Here is a 20,786-nt window from a genome sequence, read left to right as displayed (position 1 = left end):
TCTGCACCACTTTTGATTCATCATCCCAGATTGGTTCTTCTAGTTTATCATTCGGGCATCCACATGTGGCAACATTGGATGTGTTGTTTTACACTTATCTATTGTAGCCAACGCCTGCATCCAATTATTGATGTCATTTGTGTATCCCCTTCTATGGGTTTTAGTACATTGGTAGGTACAGGGGATGCATGACTGGTGGCTGTAGTGGAGGAAGTGTCTTCAACATTTCTAGGAATATTGGGTTTGATTTCCCCTATTCTCAAATTTATCATGATAGTGGTTTCTTTATTTTGGATCGTGATTCTATCAGTGCCCCAATCATGGAGTACTGATGCTTCCTAAAGCCATGGCCATCCCAATAATATTTGGTATGTTGTGGCTCCCTTGAGAAGATCCAAGATAGTAAATTGGAGAGTGAACCCGGCCAACAATTTTTGTTGACACATTGTCAATGATACCCAATGTCTTCATTTTAGTGTGGTCGGCTAGGCGGATGTTGAATGTGGCCTTCTACATCAAACGTAGGCCCCATTCTTCATATAGCTCTCTTGCTATAATGTTTGGCCTTCTACATCAAACGTAGGCCCCATTCTTCATATAGCTCTCTTGCTATAATGTTTACTCCGGCTCCACCCTCCCCTATTGTAGGGTATTGGCCAAGGGCTTTATGCTCTAGAAGGATGGTTACATTTTTTATGTCATCCCTAGTATCGAATTCTATTGAAATAATCCTTTCCTCTTCTTTATGGTGGGGGGAAGTATAGTGAAGATTTGATCCATCCCTTAAAACTCTCCCACATTATAGGGAAATTTCTTAGTAAGGTCCCAATTAGCATTGTAACGGGGCAGCTTATTAAGCTTGCTAGTGCGGTGCAATCCAATTGGGGATGTTTTGTTTATTGCTCCATCACCCTTGTAATTTGTTGGGATCAATCACTGTGTCAATGCTGTGTGATGATGGCGCTCTGACCTTTGTTGTTGCCGTCCTATCTATCTCAAACTTTTCTTGCTCCTATTGTACCCATTGCTTCAAGGCTTGGTAACGAGCCTTCTTAATTTCAGCATTGGGGTATGCTTCCTTGGCTTCTTAGGTGGCACTTTTTATGGATGTGCTCGGCATGGTGCCACTGAGTTGTGGGATTGGCATGGCTTGTTTTGCCAAAGGGCTCTTTGCCTTTTGAGTGGAAAGGAGTTACTTCTTTTTGTTGTCTTGTTATGATCAAGACTGGCAGTGATGCCACACTATGATTTTCCACACTTATCATCCCCAGGGGTACATCAGCTTTTACTTCTGTGGTTGGTTGAGGCTTTGTTCTTAGTGGGTAGTCCATGCAAGCATGCCCAACTCCGCATTCCTTGCACACAAGTCCCTGCATACAGGTTGGAATGTAACGGGGTTATGCTTGTGTGGGCATGCTGCTATGCAGTGGTTTTCTCCACAATCGAAACACTTGATGGATGTTCGATATGTGGTGGGCCTTACTTGATTAGCATACATTGAGACGAGTCCTTCAACACCATCCATGTAGTACATAGGGTATTCTGTTTCATACTCATAGTGAGGTTCAAGATCTTCAGGATGGAGTTGTTGCACCAAAACTACTAGAGCAAGATTGGGAGCCTGAGGAGATTGCAGAGGATTGGGATTCCTCATTAGTTGAGGCAATTGTGTCCTCACAGGGAGTGGGTTGAGATGTGGCACTTGTACATTGGTTGCTAGTGCCGGCACTGGGATTGGCAACTATTGGTATTGTTGGGGCTAGGGTTGTGCTACCCTCATATTATAGAAGTAGGTATTTACATCAAGCTCTACAACATTGCAAATGGGACGCCATAATAGTGGGGGATGAGCCACTTGTGGTGGCTTTAGTTTGTTTCTCAAGATTGGGCATTCATTGGCCGTATGGTTGGCCATACAACATTTTCTCTCTGTGGGTACTATGGTGGCTGAGAGATGCATAGTTTTTGCTCGATGGCCTGCATCATTTCATCTTTTACTCTTAGGGACATGGCTTCCACTCTGTCCTTGGTGGTGTGATCTTTGTTGGAAGTGCTTCCCTCATTCGATGATTTCTTGTCGATGACTTGATTTATAGCAATCACTATCATTGTCAAAATTGGTCATGCCATCCTTTGTGTCATGAGTGTCGCTGAAATGTTTATAACTGTTGACTTTTTTCATGTCCTTACGAATGGATTTTTTTAGTCCAAAGATAAACCATGCTATGAGGTACTTGTCTTCCGAACAGGGAAGACACTTTGCTATTAATATTTTAGTCTTTCCTAAGTATGTTTTGATCTTTTCTTTCTTGCACATTGCTATATTGCCTAGTTGTAATAATGCGGGGTCATCTTGCAGCATATTTGTTTGGAACCTTCTTTTGAACTGCTCAGATAGCAGTGCCCATGTGTCTCTTTCCTCTACGAGAAGTTGAGGTACCTTTTCGAAGCCTCATCAGTTAGGGCCATCAGAAACCAGGTGGCTTTGGTTTCATTTGACTGATTACCTCTAGCACAACATGCTGCATCAAAGAGTTGAAGGAACCTGATGGGATCCCCTCGTCCATTGTACTTTGGTATTTTCAATTTACCAAAGTGTCATTCGCCATTGTTTTTATTTGTGGCGGTTGCATTGTTGACCAAAGTAATTTGTAGAATGTAGATTGTCATTATCTATTTCTTCTTCAACCCTTAGGTCCTCCATGTTGCTTATTGATGGTGAGAGGTTGACTTCTTGGAGAGCATCGAGGGCTAAAGAAATCTTGCAAAAGTATGCAAGTTCTAGTCTTTGTCTAGATCTGAGGTGCATACACAATGCTTAATTGCATCTTTCAAGTGAGTGCATTTGACTTTGATTTCGACCTTCGTAGCTTGAAAATGGCTAAAAATATGCAATGGATGGGTCAAAATTAGTGCCTACATAATGGCAACTACCAAGATTGAAAATGATGGTAAAAAGACTTGAAAATTATCTTTTGATATTGGACTTTGTGTGTGTGAATTACATTAAAAGACCATAAAATATAAATCAATACATAGGTTGCTTATGATTATAGTATTGTTTCCTTTAATCATGATTGATCTCTAAAAATTTTCCTCTCTTCTAATGTTCATTGACCTTTGTATGATGTAGATCCTTCCCCTCCTTGAAGTTCAAGATGTGGTAGTGTGTGCAACCATTTTGGATAGAATACCAAATTGCAGACCTATTTGATTAGCTTGCTCATTAGTATAGTCATTGTCACAGTATCCATGCAACCTTGGATGGCTTCCTCTGTATTCTATTCCAAACTGTCTTGTACCTCTGATGTATCTCAAGACTCTTTTGGCTGCATTCCAGTGAGACTGTTTTGGATTTGCCATAAATTGAGCTAGTGAGCTTACTGCATAACAAATATATGGCCGTGTGATAGTCAGATATATAAGAGATCTGATGAGCTCTCTATAGTACCTGTCATTGATTGTAGTACCTGTCTGAATCTTTTGTAAGTTTTAAACTTTATTGCATGGGAGCGGTTGCAATCTTGCAATCTGCCATATCAAACTTCTTCAGGAGACTATCAACATATTTGAGTTGACTCATAAAGGTGTTGTCTGAATCTCTCCAGAACCCAATTCCAAGACAGTAGTGCATAAGTCCAATATCTTTCATGTCAAACTCTATAGTAGATAAGCCTTGTTTTAGCTTTTTGATGAAGCTATCCTTGCTTCTGGTCACAATTAGATCATCTATGTACAAAAGTGTAATAGTAATGTGTTCCCCTTGAACTTTGTAGTAGAAAGTATGATCTACATTGGATTTCATGTATCCTAGATCAAAAAAATACTTGTTGATTCTATTGTACCAACTTCTGGGTGCTTGCTTTAAGCCGTAGAGACTTTTCTTGAGATGGCAAACCTGATTCTCCTTTTCTGCTTCAACATAACCTGCTAGTTATTGCATGTAGACTTCCTCATCTAGCTAACCATTGAGAAATGCATTCTTGACATCGAGCTGATACACATTCCATCTGCTGAGTGTCACTAGTGATATCAATAACCATATGGAATCCATCTTTGCTACCGGAGCATGTCTCATTATAATCCTGACCATATTGTTGTGCAAATCCTTTTGCAACTAGTCTGGCTTTGTATCTTTGAATGTTTCCATCTAGATTCTACTTCACTTTGCATACCCATTTGTTTGTTATGGCCTTCTTTCGTGGTGGAAGGTCGCATAATTCCCAAGTATTATTCTTGTATAAAGAATCTACTTCTCCATTCATAGTAGTTTATCATTTTGGCTTGTCTAGTACATCTTCGAAGTACACTGGCTCTTCTATAGCCATGATGGTAGTCATAAGAGCATAGTTGGTGGTTTCATCTTAAATTGCTTTGCCTTTTTGAGCATACGTCAATCTGGTTGGAGGTCTGCTTTCCCTAGTAGACTGTCTGAATTGCTATGGTGCTTCTCGGGGTGTTTCTGGCAATTCTTGCTCTTCTTCATCAACCTTTTTTGTAGATGACTGTGAAATCAATGAATTTATCTCCTGTGTATTTGAGGTTTCCCATTCTCATTCCTCATCAAAGATTACATCTTTGGAGATAATGACCTTGCAATTGATGGGAGCATACAACTTGTATGCTTTGCTTTCTTCACTAAAGCCAACCATGATGCATTTACGTGACTTCGCATCCAATTTCTTGCGATGATCATCATGTATGTGGGCATATGCTATTCAACCAAATATGTGGAGATGCCCAATGCGTGGCTTGTGTCTAGTGAATGCTTCATAAGGTGTCATACCCTGAATCAGTTCGATAGGAAGCTGATTGCTTCTGCCCAATACTGATTCGGAAGATGCTTCTCACTGAGCATTTTGCTAAAGTAGCATTCTTCCTTTTAGCTCTTGCATTCTGTTGAGGAGTATCTGCATAAGTGAATTGTCTTTGAATGCTGTGACTTCTAAAAAAGTTTATGAATGTTGGACATGTATTCACCTCTTCTATCTGATCTCATGACTTTGATCTTTCTGCCTATCTAGTTTTCTACCATGGCTTTAAATTCTTGAAATCTAGAAAAGACCTTAGATTTGTCTTTTAGAAAGTAGACCCAACAATATCTGTTGTAGTCATCGATGATTGGAGGTGCCATATCTCAACATCCAACCATTAATTTTTTAGCATGCTTCATGATGTAGCTTTATCTAGTTAAGGCACATGTCTTCACTGTTGGGATCTACGCAATTCAGCTTTTACTGCTCGTGCTGACACTTAGACTGCTCGTGGAAATTTTGTGCAATTCAGCCTACTGGAGCCATATCTCGTCAATTCCTTTGAGTGTCTGTTGGGAGACACTCTTGGGAAGGTGCTGATGAATTTTGGTGGACAATGGTTGACAGAATGTTGAGAACAGAGCAAAAGACCATCTGAAAAAGGCGCGATTCCCATAGACTATGCAGCCCATTTTTTCACCTATCCTCTCCTAAGGATCTTCTCTAATGTTAGGCCTTTCATTTGTCTCTAAAAGCCCCTTGAATGCCCTTCTCTACAGCCTCAATTGCACCCTCCAACTTTAGATTGTTCGATTTGGGGGAAATAGTTAAAATATGGTCAAACTTTGACCATCCTAGAGGTTTGACCAGTCAAAATTTTTATTCTATATGTGTCTTAGCTGGCTGCACTAATAGATCTCTGTTTGACCAAGTATTGACTCCGAAAGGGACTCCACAAGTGTCATGGTACTTGTCATTTATGGTGATGATGTTTACATTATCTATGTTTGAGTGCCATTTGCAAAGGGATAGTTATCATTTTGAAGATAGGTGACTTGTGTTGAGAGATACTGGTTGTAAGCATATAGACACTACCCTTGAATGATATATCAAGTGGTAAGACCTACTCAATATCATGTCTTTAGAAGGTGAAGGAGTTGCCCAAAGGTACTTACTTGTTCATAAGTGACATATATAGAAAATCATCACTTTTCATTGGGTGCTCTACCTTGACCTTGATGTCTAAAAAGATTGTATTAAGTGATGAGCTTAAATGTGACATGATCAAGATAATATGTTGTGGTACCAAGATAAAACTTAGACACTTCATGAAGATTATGGAGAACAAGAAGTTCACCATCCTAAAAAAAAGGGAAGTATAATGGATAGTCCAATAAGAAAAGGTCCTTGCTATCATAGCATTGGGACTTAGTGACTCATAAACTCATCACATAGATGGGTGTGAGACTTCACATGAAGTTTGGGTACAACTTGAAAAGGTATTTGGTGCACAAGTTTTACTCAAAATTCTTCTAGATGAAGAGTATAGCAACACTTTTACATACAACTTGGTGGATATTGAAGCTTCTCTTTTGGAAGAGGAGAGAAATGGCTCCTACTACAACTCCAAGGAAAATGAAGCATATCTGGTTGAAGAGAGAACTCCATCAGTAAAAGAAGCATCCAACTTTGTGGTAGAAGATAAGGACTTTGCCTTTTGAGCAATTTGTCTTTGAATTTTTGTTTATCATCACTTGGTCAAATTTCGAGTTTCTCTGCGTGGAGTAGTACTCCAAAAAGATTGTCATGTCTTTTGTAAATCACCTCTAGTCACCATATGATGTAGGCCATGTGATATGTGTTTGGTCTATCCCAGCCTTGACCCTTAGGCACCTTTGCTAGCATGAGATAGCCATGTGTGACCACCATGAGATGGCATGAGAAACTATGAGACTACATGTATCCTTGACATTGCAAGAGGCAAACCCTTGAGGAGAGGTATGTTGGGATAACTATGGTCAAGGGCTTGCTCTATGGTGCATGTGTGCATCTAAGGGAGTCACATGTGTGTGTGTGTGTGTGTGTGTGTGTGTGTGTTGTAGAGGCACATCTAGTGCTATGATGTGTCTAGTGTGTGACCTAAGTGATGATGTAAGCACAAAGGCCCCCACATATTGTCGATGAAGGTAGAACTGCAATATATAATCCAACCTAGTACAAGGCTTGTGGCAAATGATGCCAAGAATAGCCAAGAGGCTTTACAAGGCTGGAATAACTTATGCACAATGCCGTGAAATAGCCAAATAGGCTTTATAATGATGGCATGTGTGTGTGAAATCAAATCATGTGCTATTTGCCCACTAAATAATCAATCAATTCCTCTGAACACTCTGAAGTCTACTCACTGAATTGATGAACATGAGGTTTCAAGTAATGTGATGATGTGAAACCATATGTGAGCGTAGGGACTGACTCCAAGTAGGAACTAGTCCAGAATTTTGGGCATGGCTTAGATTGACAATATGGAGAAATTCAAATAGTCTCCTCTATGGAGATCTAGTCTACTTTGATCTAGATTTAGACCAACCATCGATCGAAGAAAAGAACTGCAAATACTTTCTTTTTCTTTGGTTCTTTTTATGTGCTAAGTCAGATGCATCGATGTAGAGGCTGATGTGTGTGTAGGAAGTGGATTTGTCGACGAGACTCAAAAGTGTGAACAACTTGCACCAAAATATACACATGATGTGACAAGCACGTAGAGCACAAAAAATTGAGCAATTTTTTTTTTTGGAGCACCCTCAAATTCTTCCTAGATCAAGAGATACGGCTTGATCTAGGTGGAGGGGCAAAAGGAGTGAAAAAATGATGATGTGGCCACTGTGTACACGTGCAGGGGTGTCCCACTGGGACACTGTGTGATGAGGTGGCACAAGTGGTCACATACAGTGTGCCTGGTAGGGGTACAGTTAGTGCTTAGCAAGGGGCAGATGTGTGTTCAGGTGGCACTGCCTTGACCTAACCTCACCTTAGTGGGTTACTTTGACTAGACCTTGGTCACCTTGACACGTGGCCAAAATTTAAACTTGGTCACCTTGGACTAATCAAGGTCCGGTATTATCAGCCACATGGTAGAAGATTGTGGAGAAATGATGTGGCAAGTGTGACATGGATAGATGAGGATGACGTGGTAAATAAGTTGCCACATATTAAGTACTGGACCACCCTTGAGGTGTGGTGACACTAAGGGTAAGGTGTGGATGGCCGGAATCGTGGAGGTTGCTGACGGATTCTTCAAGATTCCATCGTCGAAGCAGGCCATCTATGGCTTTGGAGAGGCTTTTGGAGAGGTCGTAGGAGGCAGCCTCGCAGAGAAGGTCGTGTTGCAGGGAGCCGGTAGTAAGGGGCTGCACATAGATTGGCTCGTTGGAGCCTGTTGCAAGCAGCACCTTAGGCTACGTCGCTCAGCTGCAATCAAGGACCTTGGAGGTGGCTTAGAGGGCTTGCCGACCGTTTACATTCCGTGGCTGAAGTAGTGCATTGTATACCTTGGCAGTCGACTGCGGGCGAGAGCTATGCTTGGTGGAGCCGTTTGTAGAAGGCATTTGTAGAGCCCCTGTCAGAGGTTCATCTCTTGGAGAGGCTTGGAGGTAGACGTTCTTTTGCATGCAGTCGAGTTGAGGATAGTCGGTTGTTCTCTGGCTTTGGAAGAGTGTTGTGTGTGGAGATATGGCGACATCAGGGTCGTAGAGCCAGTCACAGATGGCTCGTTGTTTGTGCCATCTCTATTGTGACTAGTTGTTGATGCGTAGATGGAGGCCGGTGTTATAGGTAGTGAGTGATGGGATGGAAGATGTCGGAGGCTGGTATGCAGCTCGTGAGCAAGTTGGTGCTATAGGTTGTGAGCCGTGGCCATCAATGTTTGTTTGCAACTCATATGCAGATCATGAGAGCATGTAGGAGATGGTCTCTTGGAGTGCTTGAGTCACTAATGGTGGCTATGGGAGCCAAAGAAGCAAGGCTAGTGGGCTGAGGCTTGCTGTCCCATAGCTTTGGAGCTACGTTGAGGCCTTGAATTCAAGAAATTGACTGACGGTCCTAAGGTTAGACAACAATGCCTATAAAACAGAGAACTTGGAGTTGTTGAGATGGATTGCTTCCCTTGTATTTGGGTGGCCACACAAAAACCAAAACCGCATTGAAATTGAGGCTGTAGTGGCATGGGACATCTTCTTGGAAAGAGGACCAGCTCTTTGTGGGCCTAAAAACTCTTCAGTAGGTTTGTAAGGAATGCTTCTTTTTCACATTTGAGGAAGAGATCCACAGGACTATTGTGGAGAATCAGTTCTTCAAAGCAGGAGAACGTGCTGTGATTGGAGCATAGGAAGAGAGTGGACTGAAAGCCTTCAAAAAATTGACCATTACTTCAAATGTGCCCGGAGCATCATGCCAGACTTGATTGAATTGCAATCTAGAATAGCTTCAAACTCAGGTTACTAAGAACACTCCCTATCTCTCTCTCTTCTCAAATGAATGGAAATCTCCCTCTCAGTAATGAATTGAATCTTGAACTCTCATGGACGGAATTCTCTCAAAGAACTCTCAAGAAAATGAATGGATGGAAATTCCTCTCACATCAATGGGATTTTCTCACAATAAAGAAGAAGTCTCAACAGAAGAGAACACGCGATCTCTCGATCTCTCAATCAATCACACTCTCTCATACAAATCGCAATGCCTCAATGGAAGGCAAGGGAGCTCTGATATCATTACAAAATATGAAGAGGGGAGAGGAGAAGAGTGGAGATGAGGAGAGAGGGCACAACTAGAGAGCACACCACAAATGACTGACTATAGATTAAGTTGAAAATGCAGAATATATACAAACCCATTTAGGGTTAGGGTTATGGCATCTAACCCTTTCCTTTATAACACTCTATATGTGTTAGTGCTATGCACATGTAATCACATGATGTTGAGTGTGGTCTCTCATCAGAGTAATCCCTCAAATTTCCATCCACCATTTCAACCAAATGCAACTTTCTCCTACAATTATGGGATCTATCCTCCATTTTCTTGTTCATGTTCAAAACACCCTTCCAATTTTTTATCTGAAAACTACCACTATACCCTTCTCTCACTTGGACAAGTAGGGGCATAGGTAGAAACCACATTAAAATAATGTAAAACCATGCAAAGAAACTTCCACAGTGAAGATGCGCCCCCTTTGATCTTTGAATGCATCGTTATGAAAAACAAAATTCTTCACTTAAGATTGCTATACCCCTATCCCTTTATGTGCATAGTTCACCCAAACCTAAATGCCTAGCTTTCTAACTGAACATCAAAACCGATCATCTTCCCCACATTTCAATTGCTATATGGAAGAACAATTCCTAGATTCACCTCTCATCCACACAATCTGTTTGATAGGATTGTAGTGCCCTTGCAACATCCATGATAAAATGAAGGTAGAGTGCAGCATAGAATTACTATTTCTACCTCTATGACCCTAAACCTCATTGAGGCAAGAGGTCATATGCATCACACAAAAAATGGAAGCAATGTTCCTTAGCGGTGCCAAGTTTCCTTGCAACATCCTTCATCCTTTTCGGAGTGGACCCTAGAAGATGAGAGCCATTTCTTGTTACAACCTCATGCAAAGGTACCTTTGAAGACTTGTCCTCCAGAGAGTAATTTTTATGGTAAGTTCACATACCACAGATGTTAATCTTCAAAAGCATTCCCTTGAATGAGTGGAAATTCATTTCTCTCTCAGATTCATTGACACATAGCTGAGGGACACAACAACCTGTAGAGACTAGAACCTCCCAAGTCTCATCCAAACATGTTGAGCCTCCCTATTGAGACTTTCCCCCAATCCAATTCCACCATCTTGGCCTTTCCCTTCTTCCCCACAACCTTCCACTCCTCCCATTTTTGCGCTCCAGAACAAACAACCATCTTCTTTGCTTCCTACCCCTTCCACCACTTACTCAATTTTGCTCAACTTCTCAACCAATGCTAAGCTACTAGCCATTCCAATATGTACTTAGGGAGAGGTCATCAATTGGCTTGCATAGTACACTAGATAATTAAATTTTCCTTTTAGTTGTGTTAATATGATAGCAATAGTATATCCTAAGGCATCTACACGCACATGAAAAATGATATCCCATCTTGCTTGTCATAGTTTGGGTGCTTTAGATACTCATTTCTTCAATTCATAAAAATGTTAAATTAAATTCTTGAGTCCATTGAAGTTTGGTGCTTTTTCATCTCATATAATGGTACTACAATCTAGGAATAATCATTTATAAATTGTTCATAGAGGCTAATGAATCCAACAAAAGACCTTAACCGTGCCAAATTCTCTTGCTCGTGCATCGTTTCCATGGCTCAGATCTTATTTTTATTTAGCCTACATAACCTCTTTGGAAATGACATGATTGAGCAATACACCAACCCATACACAAATAACTCTTTTGACCAAGTTTAGGAAAATTTATGCGTATTTGCACTAGTCAAAGGCTTTTTCAAGATATACAAGATGCATAGAAACTACCGAATAGACACAAAAATCATCTAAATAAAGTGAAAGGTAGATGGTATATTCCGTAGACCAAATGGCATTGCCTTAGTAGCATATGCACCCCATTCAATTATGAAAGCAATTTTTGGTCGATCCTTGAGTGCGATAGAAGTTTGATTATATCCACTGTAACCATTCCATAAACAAGTACATCTCATGGCCTATAACTTCGTCAAGGATTCCATGTGTGAAAGGAATCAAAAAGAGATCTTGTACTATTTGGATGTTTAGCTTTCGATAGTTCACGAAAACACAGAGTTTGCCAATCTTTTTAGGCACTACTATGATTAAAAAGAACCAATCATTGTGATCTATTTCATAGATTGACCCTGCTCAAATGAGTTGGTCAAGCTCATCTTTAACTTGCTTTGCACAGTAAGGATTCATTCTATACTTCTACTTAAGCATACATTTGGCATCTAGTACCAATGGAATTCTATGCTAGCATAACTTAGGTGGAACTCCTCACAAAAATTTATAAATCCATGCACATCCTTATATTGCAAGAGTAGAGTTTTAATAGCTTGAAGTGATCATCTACCCATGCCACATTATTTGTGACTCATCAAGTGTCCCCAAGTTAGGTTCCTAAGTTGGCTCTATTATGAAACGCTCTATTCTAAGCCGAATAATTATAATTCTAGGATCAACTATCTAGTGCACTACAAATTTCAAGGAAACAAGTGCTACAATTCTACCATTTCTCTTCTTTCAACTTCTACTTAAAGTTAGTTAGAATATTTCAATCTTTCCCATAAGCAGAATTTTCATTACATCAATCAAGTTTCAATATCCTTGAGATTAGTATTTCACCTTAAGATAAATATGAGCTGACAACTACTCGATACCTTATGCAAGTTTGTAGAAATTCATACCTCTATCTCCAATCCATGGATGATTTTTTCAAAATTTGCACCTCTATATTTCCAATCCATGGATGATTTTTTCAAGTTAGTTTTGTTAAGAAACTAAACTTTTATATTGACATAGCAAGTTTCTATGCCCTAATGTCAAGATCTAAATTTTTTACGATAAAAAAATTCAAAATTTACCAAAATTTACACTAATTTCTTCAAAGTTCAAAAGAAAAAATATAAAACAATATAAAACAATACTACATTCTACCATATTGTAAAACTAAAAATGAGCTTATAAACTTTCATCAAAATTTTATATTAGTATATAATCATAGCTTTGATAAAAACATTCATCCTCCAATCTTAATAGTCGCTATTTCAATATCCCAATTATGAAAGACCTTAAGAATCTTCAACCAAGTTCTCCCCAACAACAATAGGTAGGCATTTCCTTCCATTGGGATAACAATCAAACCCGAGGGTGGTTCCACCTTATGTAAGCCATGTATACAACATGCATTCAAAAGGTATTAAAAAAACCCTCTATAACCACTTTATACCTTTTTTATACAACCCTACTAAGAAATTTTTGATCAATAATTATATCCCTTCAATAAATGTGAAATTTGAAATGCCTATATTTTTTCCTCTCCTCTCGTACTTTAAGTGTAAGTTGAACCAAACTCTACTTATGAAAAGCCATTTTGTATAATCAAATAGAGCACTTTAATTCGTGTGTCATGGAGATGTGACATGACAGATTCAAGAATCATGCAAAATGACCCTCTCATTTGAAAAACGGGAAAGAGGAAGGGGGGACAAGAGGCGAGAGAGAAGGGGACCACCATTGACAAAGCCCGGTAACACCTTAACATAGTCCTACGGCTTCGCAGATTCAAGCGTTGCCATGTGAGATTTTGCAGCACATCATGACGAGGAGGCTTCCCTGAGATTTAAACTGGTCACAATTCTGAAAAGTATTAGCTGATAATATGTTCTACGTTCCTTGTTCCTGATCATACTTTTGCAACTGCGTGGTCACTCGTAACTGGATTATTCCAACAACCTTTGATATATGGTATTGGCAAGCAGCTTGTTTGCACCTTCCGTCGGGTGGAAGGCATCCCAGAAGACGTAATCCTTTCTGTCAGAACATGGCTGGACAAATGGCAGGCAAATGAGCTGACCTTTGTATCTGCCAGCGCCGCAGCAAGCTGTATCACCAATCTTGAAACCTGCTCAAACACGCAGTATAAGAAATCGTTGAATCTAATTCGAAATATATTTATGTTTTCGTGCGTGAGTCCTGAGTGAGAGAGTTTTCACCCCAAAAATCGAAAAAAAACGTGAGACGGAGAGCAAGGTAGCGCGCACCGTATTTTGGTGGGTCGTTGCGATAAGCGAGAACAGGATTAAAAGCGTCTATATCAATAAGTTTAGCCCCTGGCAGCTGCGCATTCAGCTGTTGCAAGAGGGCTTTCAGGCCCTGGTTGAAGTTCGATGCTAGATCATTCACAGACGCTGAGCACTCTCCATTGGCGCTTTTCGTTCGGGCCAGTTGTGAAGGTATGCATCCGATGGGACCAATGTTGTATACGGTAACCAGTCTGGCTCCCAAGTTGTACAATTGCTGCATTAAAAACCTCCATCCACAAAACACCAGAAGAAAAGTCAAGGGGGGCCAACAGAGACGCCAGACCTCCCGAGGTCTCATGACTTGACACAACTTACCGTCAGTTGAGAGGATAATTTGTCAAGGACGACTTGCTGGAATTGTTCCGCTGTGTATTGAAGAGAGACGGGGGAGTTCTGTAACAGATAATTGTTGATGTAATCGTTTGATGCGATCGAGGTGGAATACAACGACGTTGCTAGCAGGTCTTGTGTCGCTGACGTGCCTAGCAGACCTTGTATTTCTTGGATGTTGTTGGCGAACCAAGTTATCTGAGTGTCGAAGTCGACTCGCCCGATCTGCACGACATGAACATCAGATAAGTTGAGGCTTGTTTAACACTCGGGCACGCCTAAGCCCGTGCAAGTACAAAGTTCAGAGCCAACGCCGAGCAACGCCATCTCTTTTCATGGATGATGATCACTCACAAAGTTGTACCCGGTGCTTCGCAGAACACCAGCCGCTGCCGATGCATAGTTCACTCCCTGCAAAAGAGCTTTACCCCTCGTTGTGGGTGCGAGGTAGGGAGGAGGGAATGGTAGGGAAATGAGCTCACCTGCAGCAACCGAGGATTAGTCACAGAGAAACGTAACTAATAGCAAAGGGATATATTGAAGACCACATTACGAATACGATGGTAACGAATAGCATGGAGCTAACATTGGGCGTTGAGGGGGATTACACAGAAAATCAGTGACGACTTTCCCGTTGCAGAATCGACCAGTGGGGCCGGTGGGGAAGTCGATTCCGTAGGGGAGAGCATTAGCTCTGGCGACCGAGTTGATGTAGTTATTGTTGCCGACATCGACGAGGGAGTCTCCAAAGATGAAGTAGGCGGGGAAAGAGAGTGGAGTGGTGGAGGAGGAGGAGGAGGGGGAAGGCTGCTGGGCGAGCAGGGAGGAGAAGCAGCAGCTGGAGAGCAGCAAAACAAGGAGTGGGCGAGAGGAGAAGAGGAGAGCCATGAAAGCTGACCAACGAAGATGAAGGAGAGAAGAAGAGCGAAGGGATGAAAAAGCAGCTGAGCTTCTTAGAAATGTCTAGTCGGGAAAGCGAGTTATGCATCCACGTTGTGCAATTGAAGCATAGAAGAGAGGTAATGGTTGAGCAATGAGAAACGCCTTGAAGGTAGATTGTAGAAGCTTTGAGAAATTGACTCTGAATCTGTGTCTGTGCCATGTGGGTCTTGAAGACGACGGTCTCGCTCTCTTGATTGAGGACGTGCGGCAGAGTAGGCGAGGTAGTAAAGCTACCACATTTGAATGCTTGCATGCAAACGTACGTGACTACATGGAGATAGATTCTCGTCATGAAAAGCTTCATTATTCGCAAATATCAGTAACCGAGGATTTCAGTACTCGATGGAAGATTTTAGTACTCCATGCTCATCGACAGAGTGGAGTGTTGTGTGTGTGTCCAGACTCGAGACTCATACTCGAGAGCTTGGATAATAACTTGGCAGTTTGGAATGGGAATCTAGGATTGCTAACGTTGGTTTGGCACTCTTTGCAAAAGTTCTTATAAGTTATGGGACATTGTCCTAACGCTACTTATTACTCGATGTCGATAAAGGATGGGACGTGAATCGGTGACTCGTTATGAGCAAACAGCTGGCCCAACTTCGAAGTGGTTGTTGAAGCCTTCTTTTACGCACCTCTCTAGTACAAGCTCCTAATAACTGATTTTTCTTGTATATCTCTCTATAGCTAGGGAGGTCTACAAAATTTTGAGTGACTCGTCACATGTGTTGATGTGTTCAAATGTGTGTTTCCCGGTAAAAGACCTCCTCCGTTGGGTCTCAAGGTGATAATTAATCGCTTCGCTACTTCTACCGATTAACCTTAGCTCAGCCTCTCCTCACTCTTCTCCAGCCTCTCCCTCTCTCCTCCCTGCTCCCTCTCCCTCCCCTTCCTCCCTCTTCTCTCGTGCTCCCTCTCCTCTCCCCTCCCCTCTCCCTCTTAGGAATTATATACCTATATATTATATAAATAATATTATATAATATTATCTTTATATATATATATGTAATATAATATATAAATATTATATATTATAAGAAATATATAATATATTGTATTCTCTCTCTCTCTCTCTCTCTCTATCCTCTCCTCTCTCTCGCTCGTCTCTCTACTCTCTTTATTATATATATATATATATATATATGCTCTTCTCTCTCTCTCTCTCTCTCTCTCTCTCTATCCTCTCCTCTCTCTTGCTCTTTTGTCTACTCTCTTTATTATATATATATATATGTGTGCTCCTCTCTCCCTCTCTCTCTCTCTCTCTCTCTCTCTCTCTCTCTCTCTCCCCTCCCCCTCCCCCCACTCTCTCTCTCTCTCTCTCTCTCTCTCTCTCTGTGTCCTTCTCTTACATCTTGCCGTTGATGCCATGTGTCATCTCTTCGCGATTAGTGCCACATGTCCCATTGCGTTGTCCATATCCATGTGGCAGTCTCTAACCATGCCATTAAGAGCTAAGAGCTCTCACTCTGAGCCCTACGCAATTGATTGTCCATTTCTTTGCACACTGTGCCACCTCAGCCACTCTGCGCCTGCACCTACCCCAGATCTACAACAATCCCCCCCTTTCCCGATATCATCATCATGACGCAAGCTCTCCTGCCTCCACGGACCTCCTGAGTCCTGACTCCTCTTCCTCTTCTCGAAACCTCTAGGGAGCTTCACCAAGCCGCAAAATGTCTCCATGTGGCGTAGCTTTTGAAGGGCACATGGATCCTCTCCTTAATAAATAGTATAGAAGTATAGATGCTCGCATCTGGGTGCAACTGCTCACATTTATTCAACTCGCACACACTTTTTTGAATGAGATGGAGTTCAGCAAAAATCCATGGAATCGTTTCGCCACCCAAGTGCCCAGCCAATCGGGGCCTCGAGCATCGTTCATCAGGCCTTCACTCATTGAGCCCCTGCCTTTTGATTTTCACCCTCTCTACTTCCAACCTTCAAGTCCACTCCTTGTGTGTGGCCTGATGGCCATCGCCACCCTCCCATCTGCCTCGCTCACAAATGGCCAAATGCGCACCACATGTGGACCCTATGGAAGGAGGCCATTCCCTTCTCCAAATCAGCATTTCTGAAGTATGCATTTCAAAGTTATCACAATTTTCATCCTCATTGCTTCATGAAAAAGAACACATGACCAATGGAAACGATTGTCTTGCTCATAAATATTTGTTGACCACATGTTTAAAGTCCACACATCATCTCTTTTGGCACAAAGACTTTTCTTTTTTTGAGGCCTATGGCCTATGCACATGCTACTTACATTTTCTCCTCATTACTTAATGAAAAAGAACACATGACCAATGGAAACAATTGTCTTGCTCATAAATATTTATGGACCACAAGTTTAAAGTCAAAACTTTCATCTGTTTTGGCACAAAGAATTTTCTTTTTCGGAGACTTAGGGGCTATGTACAACTTGGAGTGCATCATCTAAGGCCACACGATTTTGCAATAGGGCACATTTATGCACCCTTAGGTGCACAAATTGTTACCTTGGTTTGGCGAGGTGCCAATTTGAACACCTCTATGCCACCCCATCGCGATCTACAATGACCAGTCCAAGGAGATATTTTCACTACCATGTGGCTTCTAGATGTAAGGTGTGTAGAGAGGGAGGGGGGAATTTTACAACCCAGTAGTTGTCGGTTTGCAAATTCACAGTAGAGTGGAAATAAACTCCATGAATCTCTAATTATCATTAAGGGGGGTTTCAAATGTGCAGCCAATGTGCAAGTGGTGCATAGTCCAACTGCACACAAATGAGCTCATGTGCACAACCTATTAGGGGTAATCATGGAGAGCTTGGAGTCTAAGGGCTAATGCATGCATGACAGCTCATTTCCCTCTATTAGTTCGTCCCTCCTCCAAGACATGGAGTGCCCATCAAACATCCTTGCTCGAACGGTAATGAAGGCTTGCTATCAGAGTGAAGGAAAGTGTGTATATACATGATGGAGAGAGGGTGGGGTGAGGGGCATGTCCTTGGAGCATCTTTTGACAACTAAGCTTTTGGTGTTAGAGAACTCTTTGGCCACGGAGCTTAGTCGAGAATATGGCATAGTTGTATGTTGACACAATTTCTACTCATATGAGCACGGGTTTTCCTTTTATCTCTAATGAGTAAGTCAATTGGGTGCTACAAGTCTGTTGCAAGGTGGATGAGAAACATAGATCACAAGACTACGACAAGAAAGCTTGGTGAGATAGAGATGATAGGCTATGATGTCCTCATACTTGTAAAGTCCTCATGGATAGGATTCTACCAAAACTTGGTATGCTAGTTAGATGGGTTATTTGTTTTTCATAGGTCATTCGCTTACAATGGGAGAGCTAGAAAGATTCTTGGAATTTGAATGCTAGATTCTTGCGAATAGTTTTGAAGCAAAGTACCTTTAAAAAGGTTTTTTGCTCATTTGTTGTGTGCCAAAAGTGCTTTGCAATGATATGGTGTGGAGGTCCTTTGTTTATGCACATAGCATGACCGAGTGTGACGACTTGGAATGGTACATAGTGTATAAAAGTATCCATTCAATTTTATGTTGACCATTAGTCTTTGTTATATTTTGATTAACAAAGTCATAATCCAAGGAGGTTGGTACAGTGGATGTTGCTATGCAAGAGTTCAATTTTAACATTATCATAAATTGGGTAAATCACATGATGGAAGAGAAAACTAATTTTCTTGCTTATTGGCCTTAGGAGATGCTAAGGGGAGTCACTATTGACCTACCATATGCTAATTAATTGCAATAGGTTTTTTAGAAGTCGAGTATGACAAGATGCTACAATACCAACCACATGGAACTTTTGTCCGATTATATGCCTAAAGATAAGTGTAGATAGATAGCTTTGAGGCTTCTTTGAGGGCTTGAAAGTACATCCTTATAGGTGTAGCACATGAACAATCCATTGTACTCTCATTGTAGTTATTCAAGCACCTACTCGGCCAGCTAGATTAGTGGTGGGCTCAAAATGTTTTGTATCCAAGATTGTGGTGGAGCACTTTAAGTATTAACATGGTCACTAAGTGGAATGTGACATCTATCAAAGAACACGGAGATTACTTCCATAAGGTCACACACCACTATAGCCAAGCCAACCGTGGGGAGAATTACAATGTTAGGTTTTAAATTACATGGGTCCTTTCAAGAACCAGATTTGGTTTACACATAGTAAATACATTCTGGTAGCCACAAAATATGGTACTAAGGGGGTAGAAGCCACAGCCTTGAGAGAGAATCTCATACCATTGCTAGATTTATGTTTTAAATCATTATTTACAAATATGGTTGTCTGATTGAGTTTGTCAATGATTAGAGAACTCATTTCATGAACAAATTTTTTCAATTGGTGACTAAAGAGTTCATGGTTGTACACCAAGTGGCCATACATATACTATCCTCGATGCAATGGACATGCCAAGACAACCAGTAAACCTCTCAAGTTGATACTCAGAGAGATAATAAGTACACATTGCAAGGATTAAGATATTAAATTGCATGTTGCACTATGGTCTTATTGCATATGTTACAAGGTAACCACTAATTTAATGCCTTTTAGAATGGATTTTGGCTTGGAAGGAATTGTAGCATTGGAATTTCTAGTGTTGAGTGTCCAAGTAGCTACAAACCATCAAGTTGGGGAACCAAAAGTAATCAATAGATGAGTGCATCCACTAGAGCGATGGATGAGCTACACATATGGGCAAGTGATTCAAAACTAAGAAAAGCATGGCATTATTGGCTTATGTTTTGGGAGAATCTTAAGACAGATATGTTGGTTTTGCTATACAATGCGAAGTTATGGTCATTGAAAACCAATCTTAAACTCAAATGGAATGGCTATAGGCTTGTGGAAGTTTTTGATAATGGTGCAAAATAGTTTGAGGACTTATAGAGTAAGTGATTCCTGAGTTGTTTAATGGAAGCCAAATGAAGCCATACCGAGCACCACTTTGATGTAGAGTGGAAAGTCACCCAAGGAATGCAAACACCTCCCCAACCCTACATAGAAAGTACCTTTTCTTTTGGCCCCTAGACATGTCTTTCCAAGTGAGGGTATAGATCCCTTGTTTCATTTTATGCCTCAAGATTTTATTTTTTCAATTTTCAGCAACTTTGAGAGACTAGCTTAGGAGATCTTCACACATTAAAATATACTGTGACACATTGGGTTCCATCCCAGGTGTTGCTCCATGAAAGGCAAGAGCACAACCAAGTGGCTAGGGGCACCTTTCATTTTTATTATCAATTGGTTCAGCTCATGGAAGACTGATAACAATGGATAGAATCCAAGCTAGAGATTTTGTAGGTGATACACACTAACCTAATGGTAGAGCATGTAGCATTGGCGTGTCACTATCAGGAAGCAATGATATTTGCTCCACAGTTCCTAGCTTATCGTGGAAACTCAATGTCTAGTGAGGATGCAACAATGAGCAACAATTCAAAACCCTCGCTAACTTTGTTGTTAATCTAACACCTATTTCATTAATTTTGGACTTTTTGTGTTGTTTTTGGACGAAGCCCAAAAATCCTTCCCAAATGAAAACTTTACTTTATGAAAATATCCTTTCCAAATCAAAATTTTACTTTCTAAAAAGTTTCTTCCCAAATCAAAAGTTCACTTTGTGGCACTGTCATATTCACATAAAAATATTGTTTTTTCAATCTATACTTTTGCACCAACATGCAAGAATTTGAAATAATCCTATATTAGAAATTCTAGCTATATCTAAGTTATTTGTTAATTTAATTATTTTTAATATTTTTCCTTGACGTTTTTCCTTCCCAAATCAAAAGTTCACTTTGTGGCTCTATCATATTCACATACAAATATTGTTTTTTCAATCTATACTTTTACACCAACATGCAAGAATTTGAAATAATC

General features: G+C 40.8%; 1 protein-coding gene across 2 annotated transcripts; it reads right to left on the bottom strand.

Annotated features, from left to right (window-relative positions):
• Positions 1 to 12,938: 12,938 nt before the first annotated feature.
• On the bottom strand, positions 12,939 to 14,862 carry LOC147889735 (GDSL esterase/lipase At1g71250-like). 2 transcript variants are annotated; one of them, XM_087391520.1, is made up of 6 exons: positions 14,558 to 14,862; positions 14,304 to 14,431; positions 13,935 to 14,174; positions 13,578 to 13,833; positions 13,307 to 13,438; positions 12,939 to 13,161 (listed from the first exon to the last, which is right to left on the bottom strand). In XM_087391520.1, exons 1-6 carry the CDS (start codon positions 14,835 to 14,837, stop codon positions 13,157 to 13,159), a joined length of 1,041 nt encoding a protein of 346 aa, XP_087247646.1. In that variant the 5' UTR covers positions 14,838 to 14,862; the 3' UTR covers positions 12,939 to 13,156. The 2 variants fall into 2 exon arrangements, with proteins under 2 accessions (XP_087247646.1, XP_087247645.1); XM_087391519.1 differs by having other exon boundaries at positions 12,939 to 13,438.
• Positions 14,863 to 20,786: the final 5,924 nt, after the last annotated feature.

Source organism: Dipteris shenzhenensis, chromosome 20 (genome assembly GCF_047967505.1).
Source record: "Dipteris shenzhenensis isolate YYH24624 ecotype China chromosome 20, Dip_SZ_1.0, whole genome shotgun sequence".
In the NCBI taxonomy this organism is placed as follows: domain Eukaryota; kingdom Viridiplantae; phylum Streptophyta; class Polypodiopsida; order Gleicheniales; family Dipteridaceae; genus Dipteris; species Dipteris shenzhenensis.
This window is presented reverse-complemented; position numbering and strand designations above follow the sequence as displayed.